Source organism: Hibiscus syriacus, unplaced genomic scaffold (genome assembly GCF_006381635.1).
Source record: "Hibiscus syriacus cultivar Baekdansim isolate YM2019G1 unplaced genomic scaffold, ASM638163v2 tig00110065_pilon, whole genome shotgun sequence".
Taxonomy (NCBI): Eukaryota; Viridiplantae; Streptophyta; class Magnoliopsida; order Malvales; family Malvaceae; genus Hibiscus; species Hibiscus syriacus.
In genome coordinates, this window is record NW_024062585.1 from 1,161,355 (window position 1) to 1,177,564 (window position 16,210).

Consider the following 16,210-nt stretch of genomic DNA (forward strand, 5'->3'; position numbering starts at 1 on the left):
AACGGCACTAGCATTTAGCCAATCACTTCAGATGCAGTATTCACCATACATGATTTTTTCTCTTTTGAACATAATATAAGATTTCTATACATTAACATTATCTGACGATATTTGCTTCAGATACGTCGTTGTTAACAAGTGATGCTCATCTACTAGTATTATCATAGTTTGTGTTTGTCCAACGAATAACATCATATTTACTGATGATATATTTTAACTTTTCAAGATTTTTTTTATGCAAGAAGCTGCTAATTTTATTTAAAAAAATCGAAATTACAGTGATAATTTACAAGTTATAGCCATGAGTCCTTTGACAGAATGTCCTCTGTGGTTGTTGAGTTCTCTAAGCTCATTGGTACCCCTGAGCCTAATGTTCAGTGGTATTATTGTCACAAATTTGAAAATGATGTTCATTTCGTGACTTGTCCCATAGTTACATGATCATTTATATAGTTTATCTAAAATTTTATAATATATTTCGATTTTGTGATTTTTGATTGTCTACCTTCAAAAATAGCAAATCTAAAGCAGTACAAATATATAAATTTAAATGTATAAAAAATATTATTAGTTTTAAGATTTTATTTATTTAAATTTGTCTTATAATAAATCCAAATATATAACTTATTTTCTTTTTTTTTATTCGATTTGATTCAGTTCAAAAGATTTCCATATGGAAAAACTAAAACCAAATCGAATTGTATATTTATGTTTTTTTTAAACTAAACCAAAAATTAAAAAAACTAAAACGAAACCGAACCGCATATTCTGATTAGAATAAATTTTTTATTTTCTCGATTTTGTTGCTCCGCCCTACTTCTTCATATTCTTTTTCTATTTATTTTTCTTCTTATTTGTGCATCAAAAGGTGAGAACTTTATTACGCAACATACTTGGCCAAAATTTGTGAAGGTAAAGGCCGTAATCTCCACTCATAGAGCATCAATTCAAGCTCTCTTTATCCGTGGTTGATTATGGTGGCCATGGTATAAATTTTAGAGGGGTTTTGATCTCTTGAGCTCAAATGTACTTATAATATATTTTTAATGATTAGAATTTATTCTCTTACTCCTCCTAAGTCCATAGATGGGTTAATAATTCATTTTTTATTTGTTTGGTTAGTGAAAAAAGAACTAAAGACCTTCAAAAGCAAGAATAATGAGAAGTTTGTTTTTTGAGTGAGCTTGAAAGAATTTCTATTAGTCTTGGAGTGAGATAACACACTTCTAATTCCTCTATAACACAGATAACTCATTGTATGTTAAGTTACTTGCATTAAGACTGTTGAAGGATGTTTGGTGTATTTTGCTTGTGGTTGGCTTGGAATGGATTAAACATTATAAATGCATAAAAATGATGTATTATGACCTCACCTGATTTTCATAGTAAATATCATCATAGGACCTGGTATAGCTATTAGCTATTAGCTACTAAAATTCATAAAGAAGTTTCCCAAAGAATTTCATGTGAGAAGTTTCTAGGCGAGTTACCAGTGATAAGTTCCCGTCATTACTTGGACTTGGTATTATGAAAATGTTGCCTTACTGCACGACATTTGCTGGTCCCATATAAATGGGGCGACCCCATCCGAAATTCGCATCATATATAGGCAACCATATCCATGGATTAACAGCAAGGTTTGGGCATCGGAAAGTATAACCAAAGTGTTTAAATCAGACACTTCTTCAATGTAATCAATGGCTGATCTCAGATACTCATCATTTTGACATTGCTGTACTCATTTTATATCTTTTGAATGTGATGGGATCTGAGTTTTGATATCTTTTATTCAGTCCAATGCGTTTTTCTAATCAGCCCCAGTATTTGTGTACCGAAAACCCAAGTATTGCATTGCTGCTGATTGTCACTTAGGCCTTGGTTTTCTCAATGACTTTAGTTTCAACTTGACCTTGCTACTTCAACAACTGAATGTGGATGCGGGTTAGGAGCCACTGGGTTCTCTTTGGGAGTGTGGGTTTGCTGTGCATTGGTGACTCCGTCAATGATGTTGGAGTGCTATTGTTTGCAAGGAATGCTTGAGGGTATGAGGCAGTGGAGTGCCTCTTATTAAACTATAACTCAATTTTCTTTCTTCGTTTCATGTGTTTCTTCACCTTCTCCTCTCTTTTTTTTTTATGGAATGATGTCATTGTAATCAATCCAGATTTCATTTTTTATGCCAACTAGTCAATTAGGTAAATTTTGGTACAAGTTTGAGTAGGTTTTTCTTTTAATTGAACTTTCTTGTTGCATGTGGTGTGTTTCTTGCAAGTTTTGCATTATCTTGTTGGACTCGAGGCATTTATAAACGCATCAATTCAGTTGCAAGGTGGAAACTTTAATCAAGTAGACTGTAACATTCTCAATTTTCTGAATTTATTCTTTTTGAGTTTAATGACCGGTAAAAATATGACAAAACCGGTAAAGCGCTACCGGATATGTTGAAGGTGTGGATTCTATTCAAATAAGTATCGATACTTATGGAATTTTAAAGAAAAGCAATAATAGCGCCTATAAAGTTTCGATACTTTATAAACATGTATCGATACTTAACAATATAACGAATAAAAATATGACAAAAACGGTTTCATTATGACAAAACCGGTAAATGACTATCGGATATGTTGAAGGTATCGATTCCATTCAAATAAGTATCGATACTTTTGGAATTTAAAAGAAAAGCAATAATAGCGCGTATAAAGTATCGATACTTTATAAACATGTATCGATACGTAACAATATAACAGGTAAAAATATGACAAAACCGGTTTCATTATGACAAAACCGGTAAAGCGCTAATGGATATGTTGAAGGTATCGATTCCATTCAAATAAGTATCCATACTTATGGAATTTTAAAGAAAAGCAATAATAGTGTCTGATGTGATCCAGGCTATGCGCCTTACATCATTTTCTGCAATCTCCCAGAGACCGTTTGATCGAGGCAAGTTGTTTACATTCGAGAAGCTTCAAGAATATTATTTGAGCTTAATATGGGAATTTCAAGCCAAGTTTAGATTTTTGAAAGCCTTTTTCAATCCAAAAGAAGAACCTCCACCATCATATTCAAGGTTGGGACGTGAAGAAGGAACAACCAAGTTTAAGAGAAGATTTTATCTTTTACTTGCATGAATTTTCATGAGTGTTAATAAATTTGCATGACATTAAGTTGAATAAATAAATAATCATGCTACTTCATTTAAGCATGAGTTCATTTAAGAATGCATTGCATTTAAAGCATCTATTTCATTTAATGAAGTTAGTTCATTAATTAAATAGTTCATTCATCAAACTAGTTCATTTATTAAACTAACTCTTAATTGTTTCATGCATGTTTTCAATTAAATATTCAATAAAGTTCACCTTTGTGTCTAGGTGCATGAGAGAAGTTGAACGGTTTCAATAGATGCCAGAATATCAGTCAGAATGTATTCTAATTCTGGATGTGATACAGGTGTTTTTGGGTCCATAAATCAATTGGAAATTATTCATCTATCTTTTAGCTTTCCAACGCCTTTTGAATCATCTCAATCCAATATCGGGAGCTTGAGATATGATCGATTTACTGAAGACAGTGTAGGCTAGAATTTTCATTACAGGAATTTTATACAAGGATGATTTGGATGAGTTTGAGCCAAGGAAGAGTCCTTTCATATTCTACCAAGAGGCAAGCCATTTAAGGTCATCTTAATTCACTAATTCAAGGCATTCAAGGTTGATATTATCACCCATTGAAGGCCATTTATGTTCAAGCAAGGGGACATTCAAATAATCATCATTCAAAATTTAGTATTCAAGGCCTTTATCATCTTTTGAAGGCTGATCATATTCTTCAAGGGAAAAGGCAATGAAGGATGATATTATTTCATTTAACCACCAAATTAAGTGATAAAACAAGCCAGGAATTTGAAGAGACAAGCTGATTTGGACATGTAGGATGTCCACATTCATCCTATGACTTCATTTAACCTCTTTTCTTCCATTTGCAAGCAAACCAAGGCAGCCCAAGAGTCTTCCACCCCTTGGACGAAAGTAAGACCAAATTCAGCTTCAAATTGTCTAGATTCATCCCCAAAATGATCTAGAATATTCATCCAACTTTGAACATAAGAAGAAAAAGCATTCAAGTGCATTTTATTGCTAAATTGATGAGAATGTTATCATCTTTTGAGTCTTTTCATATGCTTCTTAGAAATACTATAAATAGGCACCTTTGGGATCATCTGTAGACACACAATTTGATTTATGAAAATACTTTGAAAGATTGCTTTCATTTTAGTTCTTGGATTAGAACTCTATCGGTTTCTTGTCGGTCTTGAAGCCTTCATCCATTTCATCTTGTTATAGCGTTGGTTCCTAGGGACATGTTCCACCCTCTATCACTTCGATTCCATCTTTATTATATTGTTGGTTCCTAACTCATATATAGTTAGAGGGTCACAATCCATCCTTTGAATTACTATCATTCTCCACTCCAACCATAAACATCCTTCACCATTTTCATTACATCCATTCAAACACTATCACCACCACACTTCTTTCATTTACAATCCACTTCAACTTCATTCTATCATTTCCATTATTTTCATACACATATTTATATATACATATTTCCCTTCTTATAACATTGTTTGTACATTTTCAGTTTCAATCAAAGCACTGTGAAGTTCTTACTAGAATCACGATCGGACAATAATACATATGACTCGAAACATATATATGTGATCATATCAGTGCCTATAAAGTATCGATACTTTATAAACGTGTATCGATACGTAACAATATAACAGATAAAAATATGACAAAACCGATTTCATTATGACAAAACCGATTTCATTATGACAAATCGCTATCGGATATGTTGAAGGTATCGATTCCATTCAAATAAGTATCAATACTTTTGGAATTTAAAAGAAAAGTAATAATAAAGCGTATAAAGTATCGATACTTTATAAACATGTATCGATACGTAACAATATAACAGGTAAAAATATGACAAAACCGGTTTCATTATGACAAAATCGGTAAAGCACTACCGGATATATTAAAGGTATTGATACTTTAATAAGTATAAGTAAAAAATTATCGATTCTTTTAAAAGAAAAAAATGAAAACCTATCGAAAGTATCGACACTTGACATAAAAGTATCAAGACTTGGTAATTGTATCGATTAAATATAAATAACATATCCGGTTAAAATATCAAAGGCATAGCTAAATTTCCTCTGAAAATAGATAGAACACAGCCGTAGTTTTCGAAATCGAAGCGTAATTGTTGCTGCATTTCATAAGGCTTTTTAAAGCGAAGTTTGTTTGTTTGTTGTTGCAGTCGAATCGAAAAGTACGTTGTCAAAACCCTAGTTTTTTATTATTACATTAATTGAAAATAGGGGTTTTATGTGTTTAGGGTTTTCAAAGTAAAGAAGCATTTGAGATCGATTACTGGTATAAAGTGATATTCTAGGTAGATGATAAATATTGATACTTTTATATAATATTATAGGTAGAAAATGATATTGTAGGTTGTATAAATGTATCGATACTTGTAGTATTGAGTATTCCCATTCGTTTGAAGGAAATATGGATTAGGGTTTTTGGTTTTAGTTTGGGGATTTCGAAGCCAATAAGGATTTGGGACCGATTATATAATATTATAGGTAGAAAATAAATATTGATACCTGTATATAATATTATAGGTAGAAAATGATATTGTAAGTTGTATAAATGTACTGATACTTGTAGTAGTGGTCATTCAAATTCTTTTGAAAGAAATTGTTTTACTACAAGAGTAGTTATCGATATTTGTATATTGAATAAAATATATGTAGCCAGTATTTGATTTTGATTTGCGTAAACTGATATATGAAGGAAAAATGAAGTCAACGGATCTTGCAATTATTGTTGGCGAAGATGACTTTGAAATTGAGTCCGAGAGTCGAAAGCAACCAAAGGGTGGATATATGTACTTCTAGTAAGTATCAGTTTATTTTTGTTATTATTGTTGAAATGGTAATTGGATTAAAGCATTTAAGAACTTTAAATTGATTACAAATTTTAAATGTTGACAATATGACCGAATGCCAAAGGATGAAGGAAACTGGCAATCACATCGGTTCGGTATGTAAAATGAAATTGACATTGAGTATTATTTAGCGTTAATGTATTGATTAAGAAACTTTTATGCTTAATTTTAGGTGAAAAATGATGTGTTGGAGAAATGGAAGTCGATAACTGATACTGAGAAAGAACCTTACTTGACACAATCAAAGATGGATAGACAAGAATACAAAGCTTGGAGGAAAGCACATGAAAAGAATGTATTCATTAAACTTGTAAATAATTTGATAAAGATATATAAGAACAATAACATTATATATTTTTTTTTAAATGTAGGAAGTGTCGACAAGGTGCAGCATAAAAAGAGTGAACTCATTAATTGAACACCTTAAGGAGAATGATCAATTGAATGTGCTGGAAGAAATGGGGTTTGGATCTTTGATCGGAGCAAGGGATCTACCAATTCGAAGGGAATTGTATCGATCCTTGGTGGAGCAATTCGAAGTCCAACGGTGTATGGTTAAATATGGTGATTATTTTTTCCTCTAGGGTCTCATGTGCTGTAGCCATCTTGGGGGAAGAAAAAAGGCAAAAGTGTTGTAAAAGTAGTAAGACTAAGAACTGGAAAACAATTGCCTCCAAATATGATTTGAAGCACAAGGTGACATGTGCTGAACTTGAAGAGGAAATCAAAAGTGGATCTTACGAGGGGGATGACCTGAAGGTCCAAGTTCTATTGTACCTTGTCGGGATCTTTCTTTGTCCAACGAGTGATACATCCCCGAGCAAGGACAATATGAAGCTGATTTGCGATGAAGGCTTGAAAGGTGAATTCAATTGGGCTGAATATGTCCATTCAAGATTGATTGAATCAATAATTAGCTTTCAAAATGGCCACCGGAGATACCTTAAAGAGTGCATAGCAATCTTAGAGGTAAATGAGTTGAAGGATGTTTTTGTTTCTTATATAAAATGATAGTATAGGTATTATATAAAATGATAAATTTCATTATAAATGCAGGTTGTACTATTCGATTTTTGGTTGGACTGTAATAGCGTACCGGCTTATGAAAGAATTGGAGTGGCACACATCTGTGCATGGGGGAAGAAAGAGGTAGTTAGAGTAATGGCGAAGTTGAAGTTGGAAAGACCGAAGAAGCAAGAAAGGGTAATAAATGTAATTAAATAATATTAAAAATATAATCAATTTATTAATATTGTATTTTAATTTTGAAGGTTATTGGCAAGGACATAGAGGAAGCAGTGGAGGAAGAGGATAATGAATAAGATATGGTAGTAGGGGGATGACGGTGAGGGAAAAGAGAGCAAATTCGACATTTTGATGTCTGAATTGGTAGATGTAAAAAAATTCCTTTTTGATATTTTGCAAAGACAATCAAGAGTCGAAGAGGCAATTGAGAGGCTTAAGGGGGAAGTGGATGGAAAAATAGATGGAGTGGTGAAAGAAGTTATGTTGGGGGGTGAACTTAAGATGGTGATGGGTGGAAAAATTGATGGAGTGGTGAAGGAAGTTGTGGAATTGAGGGGTGAACTTACGGGGGTGAAGGGAGTGGTTGAGAAAACGTTGGATGAAGGGGGAAAAATAAAGAGTGAAATAAAAGAGATGAAGAGTTATGTGGAGGAAAAATACGATGAATTGAAAAATTATGAAGAAAAAAAAGATGGAGGAAGTGATGAGGAAGGATGTGGATGTGATTTATACACCAGAGAGTGTTATAGATGGAGATTTGGATTCCTAATGTCATTCACCCAAAAAGAAGTAGAAGGTAAGCTGAATAAAAGAAAACTTAATTTGATTTTTATTATTTTGTTGTGACAAAAATTTGTATGCAAAATTGTAGGTTGAAAAAGCGAAAATTCCAAGCGGAATTAGTGATTGTGAAGCTGTAATGTGTGATTATTTATAGAATAGTGGGTTATAATCAACGTAAGTGAAATATATTGCTTTGTGAGTGATATTTAAATATTTCATGACAAAATATTAATCCTAATGCTTCATACAAATATGTTGTAATCGAAATGGGAAATCAATTCGCTTCAGTATCCGACGTTGAAGCCTATGGAATGGGATGGCAGTGCGGTAAGTAGAAAGAAAAAAAATGTTAAAACCTAGTCAATATGTTCTGATTGTGTAATTAATTTTGTTAGGTTATTGATTTGGTCGGCTGGATTTTATGTTATGAATCAAATAAGTTAGCGCAGCATGGGAAGATTGGCTACCTTCCATACAACTTAGCGGTGAGTTAAATTAATAAATGTTGAAAAGTAGTGTTATAGATGGTCAATTAATAATGATTGTCGCGTAAATGCAAAAACATGCATTGGAGGGCAAAGCAACTCTTGATGGTGTTGCGAGATTTTTGCAGATGATATTGAATGACTATTCAAAATTCACCGACTGTGACAAGGTAAGACACCATACGAATTGCAAATGATGTTTTGGGATATATAATGTTGAATTTTGTCAAATTATGTGTGAATTTTGTTGCAGATTCTGGTCATAATAAACGATGATGGTATCTATTGGTATCTGTTGGTGTTGGATATGGTTTCTTGTGTTGCAACGGTATATGATAGTCTATTTTCATCTCTAGAGGATTGATGGTTCATAACGCATGTTACTTGAACAGTATGAATCAATTATGCAATTTTCATGTTCAATTTAACACTGCATTTCATGTTCATTTCATTTTTAATTGAAGTTTGAATTTAAATTTCAATTTGAGTTTGAATTTAAATTTCAATATGAGTTTGAATTTCAATAAAAATTTCGGCTCCACTATAAATATGAGTCGAAGCCTTTGTTCCATCTGAAGAACAACTTACTCAATGGATGTATCGGGAAGCAACATCAAATTCCATTTCTAAGGTAATAACAACCTTTTTCAATACTTATTAACATAGACAATTTGCATGTTATCATTGATTATTCCTAATTTCCATTGTTTTTTCCCCAACTTGAAACGCGATTGAAATCCCGACCATCATAATTTTGAGTAACAAGTAGGAAGATTGGATATTCGAAGAATTTCATTTAGATATTATCCATTTCAGCCAGCTCATTGAGATAGGTTAACCCTAAATTAAAACCGTCAAAGCAAAATATACTTGATGTAGAAGCAGCTGCAGATTTAAAATCTCAACGGTGATGCATTTGGTTCTCAAACAGTTAAAGCATCAGAAACGGTTCGGACGTATGATCTGAGTGGTATACGGGAAATGCAACAAAGGGCAACTAAAAATCCCGATAATTGAGGGCTATAACTTATAATAATAATAATAATAAAAATAATTAAAGGGTACACGTGTATAAAGTATCAATACTTAGCTAAATTAACAATGTAAACGGTAAAATTCTACTGGTGCAATGATAATAGGCATAATGGATAATGGCAAAGTTGATTCTAGGTTCGGTCTTCATGTAGAGCAGAAGCTACCGCTATTGGTAAATCTTTAAATGCCAGATTTCTTGTCCTCTGCCTCGAGGATATAGGGTATTGCATGCATCTAACTAATTGGTTTCGAAATGTGAACGGATATCGTTATAATTATCCTTATATACAGTGAAGAACAATTCTTCAAGAACTGAATACAACTATTATATGTAATGTTGAATCATGCACTCCTTACGTGGGAAGGGTTCAGTCCCTAAACTCTCAAAGAAAGTTTGTCTTACCAATTCCTAGCTTACCATTTGGACCCTTTGGGTTTTATTGGTTATGCAGTCAACATGATTAACCTGGATAATTCCAACTACAAAAATATCAGGAACTGATTTCGGCCACGATTTGCAGGAGACTCTATTCTACAGAATGTTTGGCAAGGTTCAAGTACACCATACAAGGGAGCATATGGAAAGGTCCAAGTATCGATACTCCAAGCACCGGTTAAAAGTAAGCAATTAGTGCATTAACAACCCATTGACGATTTCCTTTGCTTTACAATCTTTCAAGTGCTTTATGTGTAAATTGATAAAACTGTTAAAGTATCGCTTCTGTAATATCATAAACTTTTATATATATATCAATACTCATACTTTGTTATATCGGTCTCGATACTCTAATTCCACGTGAAGGCTCAAACAATCTGCACGCAAAATGTATTGATAACCGTCGTTTTGCTATAACAATAATTATGGCTTCTTAAATAGAAAAGAAAATATAGTATATAGAAGCAGGGTCGATCCAGAAAGACTATGGTTTTTTTGTGATTTAGTAAAACTCTTTGATTTAGAGGAGGATAGAATTCCATATGAAGTTGAAAACATATAATAAAATAAAATAAATAATTATAATTTAAAAAGAAAAAATAATAAAATAAATAATAATAAATAAAAAGAGAAAGAGAAAATAATAAAATAATGAATAATAGTAGTAAAGATAAAAAAGGATTTTTAAAAGTTGCTTTTAAAATAAAAGATAAAAATTAAATAAAAGAAAATAATGAAATAAATAATCTAAGAGATTGAGATAAAAAAAACTTATAGTGAAAGCAACCTCAGACTTCAACTTTGCCTCAAATTCCTCGGATCATTGAAACATATTTTTACTTCAAGATTCTCGTCGGCTTACAAGGACAATTCTTCGCTGTCAACTCTGATTGTGTCGTTTCAACAATAACTGATTTTGATCTCAGTTTCCTCTTAGCAAACAATTTTGCTAAGTGTGTTCTCGGGAAGTTGAATATGCTTCAATAAGCAAATCATTCTTCAAACGTTTACCATAACAATATCCGAACCAATGTCGAAATCGTTTTGATTTGAAAAGTAAGCTAAGAAAATAGAGAGAAAATCAGAAGCGATTTAAGTACCTTACAATTCTCACGTTTGGAATTGAGCCTTCGCTTTAGTCTTTGGCTTGAAAGAAAATTAGCTAAGCATGGCCAAAGTCATACTTAGCATAATTGAAAAGCATGCAAAAAATAGAGAGAAAGCTAGAGAGAAAAAGAATATTTTATTCTCAGATGAGAGATATATGTTTCTAAGCTTACCCTGAGAGGGTATTTATAGCCTTCAAATTCCTAAAAACAAGCTAAAACATCTTAAATCCTAATTAAAACACTTAAAACTATTTAAACTAAAATAACTAAAAAATAATATTTAAAATAATATTCTAAATCCTAATTAAAATACTAAAACCTATTTAAACTAAAATACCTAAAACAATGATAAAATATAAAAATAATATCCTAAAACTTAATTAAAATACTAAAATCTATTTAAAATAAAATACAAAGATAAAATATAATGTTTAAAATATTATCCTAAACTTGAGTTTAATTCAAATCCAAATTCCAGCCAGCTTTGATTCCAAAAATAAAAAAATTACAGAATTCTGTCTTTTTTGTGCAATTTCCAGAATCTGATGTCCTGCACAGAAAATGAATCAAAACGAACAATTAAGCCACAAAAACCAATGATTAAGGAGTAATTTAAAAGTAAAATATTAACTAAATTAAGCACTTATCATGTATCAATATATATATATATATATATATATATATATATATATATATATATATATATATATATATATATATATATATATATATATATATATATATACTTTAATTCCACCTAATATGTTGATAGTACAAATAACAAATTAAGTACCAGTACTTATGATTTATGTGTGTATCTTCCATTATTTAACATTATTTTTAAAAGATCTAGCGTTTAATTCTCGAGAATTTTTTGTTGCATTTTGTTGCATTTCCCCTGTAGCACCCAAATCATAAGTCCGATATACTTCTGATTCTTTAAATGTTTGAGAACCAAATGGATCGCCTTCGAGATTTTAAATATGCAGCTTGGTCTACATCAGCTATGTTTCTCTTAGACGGTTTCGGTTTACGGTTCTCCTATCTTCATGAGCTGCATGAAATGGATACTATCCAGAAGGCATTCTTCACATATCCAAATATATCAACGTTGTTGGTTGATTGGTCGGGATTTTATATCCATATTTACGTCTCTGTATCGAAACACATACTACACTATCTATATTTGATATTTGAGAAGTGTTGAAATATCAATACTAGTTATTAATGTATTTTATATATGCGTGCAAATGTATCGATACACACTATTAAAGTATCATTTCTATAATCTCGACAACAAAGTTTCCGAAACCGGTTAAAATTTGAGAAAACGGTAAAAATTTTAAACAATCGATTAAATATAACAGATTGAAAATGGACACAACTGGTTTCTATAACTGCGCCTATAAAGTATCGGTACCTAAGAAACATGTATCGATACATGACAATATAACATGTTGAAATTGACAAAACCGATTTCAAAATAAATAACTTAACAAGTAAAATATTGACAAAACCGGTTTCAAAATAAATAACTTAACAGGTAAAAAACAGGTAAACAAATAGCTACCAGTTTTGAAAATAACCAAGCGTCTCGCAAGTATCGATACTTATGTAAGGGTAATGGTATGGATTAAAGTATCGATACACGTATGAGAAGTATCGATTCTTAAAACTTCAAAACTGATTACTTTAAAGCAATAGGTAGATATACAATGTAAGTTGTAAAAATATACCGTTTAATGGTAAAATACGTTTACATAAAGTATCGATACTTTTTGTATATGTATCGATACTTTTTGTCCAGTATGCTTCCCAAACTGGATGAACCTAGGAAGTATCGATTCCTATGAAACATGTACCGATACAAGACAATATAACAAGTTAAAATTGATAAAACCGATTTTAATATGACAAAACCGGTAAATAGCTACCAGTTTTGAAAATAACCAAGCGTCTCACAAGTATCGATACCAAACATAAAAGTATCGATACTTATGTAAGGGTAATGGTATGGATTAAAGTATCGATACACGTATGAGAAGTATCGATTCTTAAAACTTCGAACCGATTACTTTAAAGTAATAGGTAAATATACAATGTAAGCTGTAAAAATATATTGATTTAATGGTAAAATACATTTACATAAAGTATCAATACTTTTTGTATATATATCGATACTTTTTGTCCAATATGCTTCTCAAAACAGGCTCAATCAACTTAGACTTTGCTAACATTTGAGGCGTTACCTAATACGTTGATAATACTAATAACAAATCCAGTAATTAACCTATTTTGTTATCGTCGGATTTCCAAAACCCCGTTGCTTAAAAAGGCGCTACCTATTACGTTATATAAACGCTACCTAATATGTTATTATGCTTGATAATGTTTCCAGTAATTAACTGGTATGTTATCGTCGGATTTTCAAAGCTCCATCAGCTTTAACAAGGCGCTACCTATTACGTTATATAAGCACTACCTAATATATTATTGTGCTTGATAATGTTTCCAAAAATTAATCGGTTATGTTATCGTCTATATATTTTTGGTGCATTTTACATTGGATGATAACATAGCCGGTTAATATTGTTTTCATTACCAACTCAAATAATATTTCCGGTTAAATCATATAACATTTACGGTATAGATTTTAACCGGTCATTTATTTAACTAGTCAGATCATTTTTTAGCCATTTTTTAACCGCCTCACAACACAGAATTTCCCACCAAGCAGAGGACGAGTCTTTTAAGACCGTCCAACGATGTACTCACATGAATCGAGTGTTACAGACCATTTACAACACTCGCCAATTATAGCGTATTGAAAAATATCCAATTTGTTGATCTATCGATTCTAACTAAAAACTTTGAGTAATTATTTAACTCGGATGATAAAATTGCATTTTTCCCGGTACCTAATTACCCAAATATTTGATTACATTTACTTTATATATATAATAATATTACATATTTAATTATTAATAATTTTATATATTAAGGTAAACTAATAAAATAAAAGAAAAAGACCCACCACCAACAGCTATATGTTTAATATTTAATATAATATTTTGTTTAATAATATAAATTATTTTTTAATTAATAATTTAAAAACGATAAAAAAATCGTATATCCAAATACTCGAATTACGAGTACTTGTAAAATTCGAGTACCTAATTACCGAGTACACGTAATATTCGGGTTGGGACACGAACCGACCAAACAAATACCGAAAATCGAAAACTTTGAATACCCGAATTTAAACCCCCTACTCATCATCCTCACAGCAGTCAACCCTCTCAGTTGGTCTTCTTTGCCACCTTCTTGATCTACAAGTTGCAATCTCATAAACAAATTTATTTATCTTTTGCAACAACTTCCGTGTCAGACTTCTTTTCTCAGGTTTTTTTTTTTAACTTTAGTAGGCCATCGCCACGTGATTTATATGTGGTTCAAATATCCAATACTTGGGCCCCAAGTTCTACTAATTATTAAAGAATTCTACATTGAATTTATTCATCCATCTAACATTATAAAAATTCAGGTCCTCATGATATACCAATAAGCTGTTGCATCAGCATTCATAAGTGTAAAATTCATCTCGAAGCTTAGCTATATATAGCACGTTTTGCATTCTTGTGCTTACAATTCACTCTCTTATCCAGTTCCTGTAATGGCTCAAGCCCACTTTGTGTTGTTCCCTTTCATGGCTCAAGGCCACTTGCTCCCCATGCTAGATATCGGTCGTCTATTAGCACAACGAGGAGTGATTGTCACTATGGTAACAACACCCCATAATGCAGGCAGAATCCAGAAATCGATCGGTCGAGCCATCGAATCGGGGCTTCCTATCCGTTTACTGCAACTCCAGTTTCCCGGAAAAGAAGTTGGATTGCCGGATGGGGTCGAGAACATTGATATGCTGCATTCGATGGAGGACTTGATCAAATTCGTATCCGCCGCCAACCTGATGGAAGATGCAGGGCAGAAATTGTTTGAGAATATTACACCCCGTCCCGCTTGTATCGTTTCGGACATAAACCTGTATTACACCCGCAAAATTGCTACCAAGTTTCGAGTTCCGAGGTTGTCGTTCCATGGATTTTGTTGCTTCTGTCTTCTTTGTTTGCACAATATACAGTCCTCCAAGATATGTGACACCCTGACCTCTAATCATGAGTACTTCGTGGTGCCCGGCTTGACCAACAAGGTCGAATTTACGAGAGTTCAGTTACCGCTCGACCATGACGGATCATGGAAGGGAATTTTCGAACCGATGTGGGAAGCTGATCGAGCATCCTACGGGGTCATCATAAACACTTTCGAAGAGCTCGAATCGGGTTACGTTGAAGAGTACAAGCAGGTGAAGAAAGTTTGGTGTATCGGTCCGGTTTCACTCAGCAACAGGAACGAGTTGGACAAGGCTGAGAGAGGTAACAAGGCGTCGATCAACGAGCAGCAGTGTTTGAAGTGGCTTGACTCTCAAGAAACCAACTCTGTTATCTATGCGTGCCTTGGAAGCACAGGCACTCTAAAGAGTCCAGAGCTGATAGAGTTGGGTTTAGGCTTAGAGGCATCGAAAAAGCCTTTCATTTGGGTGCTTAGAGGAAACAACATGACACCGAACCAAGTCGAGAAGTGGATGGAGGACGATGGATTCGAGGAAAGAACGAAAGGAAGAGGCCTTGTAGTTAAGGGATGGGCACCCCAAGTGCTCATTTTGTCACACCCTGCAACCGGAGCGTTCCTAACTCATTGTGGATGGAACTCGACGATCGAGGGCATTTCTGTCGGTGTCCCGTTGATAACATTGCCGTTTTTCGGAGACCAATTCTGCAACGAGAAACTTGTGGTGCAAATACTGAGAATTGGAGTCAACCTTGGGGCTAACGAACCTACGAAGCTGGGGGATGAAAAATCTGGGTTTTTGCTGAAGAAGGAACATGTTAAAGCTGCAATAGAGAAATTGATGGACGAAGGAGATGAAGGAATGGAAAGAAGACAGAGAGCTAGAGAGTTTGGAGAAAAGGCAAAGAAAGCAGTTGAAGTGGGTGGTTCTTCCTACCGTAATATTACATCATTAATCCATGATGTCATGCAACAATCTCAGAAAATGTGTTGACTTGGGTTTTATTTTTCCTTTTTCTTTTGATGTTTGGAAATTTTGAGTGAATCTGATGTCGTTTAAGCTATGCAAATTTTCTGAGTGAATCCAACAATCTCATGATTTGAGGTAAGAATTGGAGGTGGTTCTATCAATATGTATTTGACAATGTAAACCAATTGTTACATGGATATGGCTTGCTTGCCCCCCA

General features: G+C 32.9%; 1 protein-coding gene across 1 annotated transcript; it reads left to right on the forward strand.

Annotated features, from left to right (window-relative positions):
- The first annotated feature begins 1,488 nt into the window (after positions 1–1,488).
- On the forward strand, positions 1,489–16,210 carry LOC120214507 (UDP-glycosyltransferase 73C6-like). Its single transcript, XM_039212395.1, has 2 exons — positions 1,489–1,499; positions 14,508–16,210. The coding sequence occupies exon 2, from the start codon at positions 14,569–14,571 to the stop codon at positions 16,015–16,017; it is 1,449 nt and encodes a 482-aa protein (XP_039068326.1). The 5' UTR covers positions 1,489–1,499; positions 14,508–14,568; the 3' UTR covers positions 16,018–16,210.

Bases quoted from the DNA above. Each gene is read 5' to 3' on its own strand.
- LOC120214507 (XM_039212395.1), top strand. From the start codon at position 14,569: ATGGCTCAAGCCCACTTTGTGTTGTTCCCTTTCATGGCTCAAGGCCAC.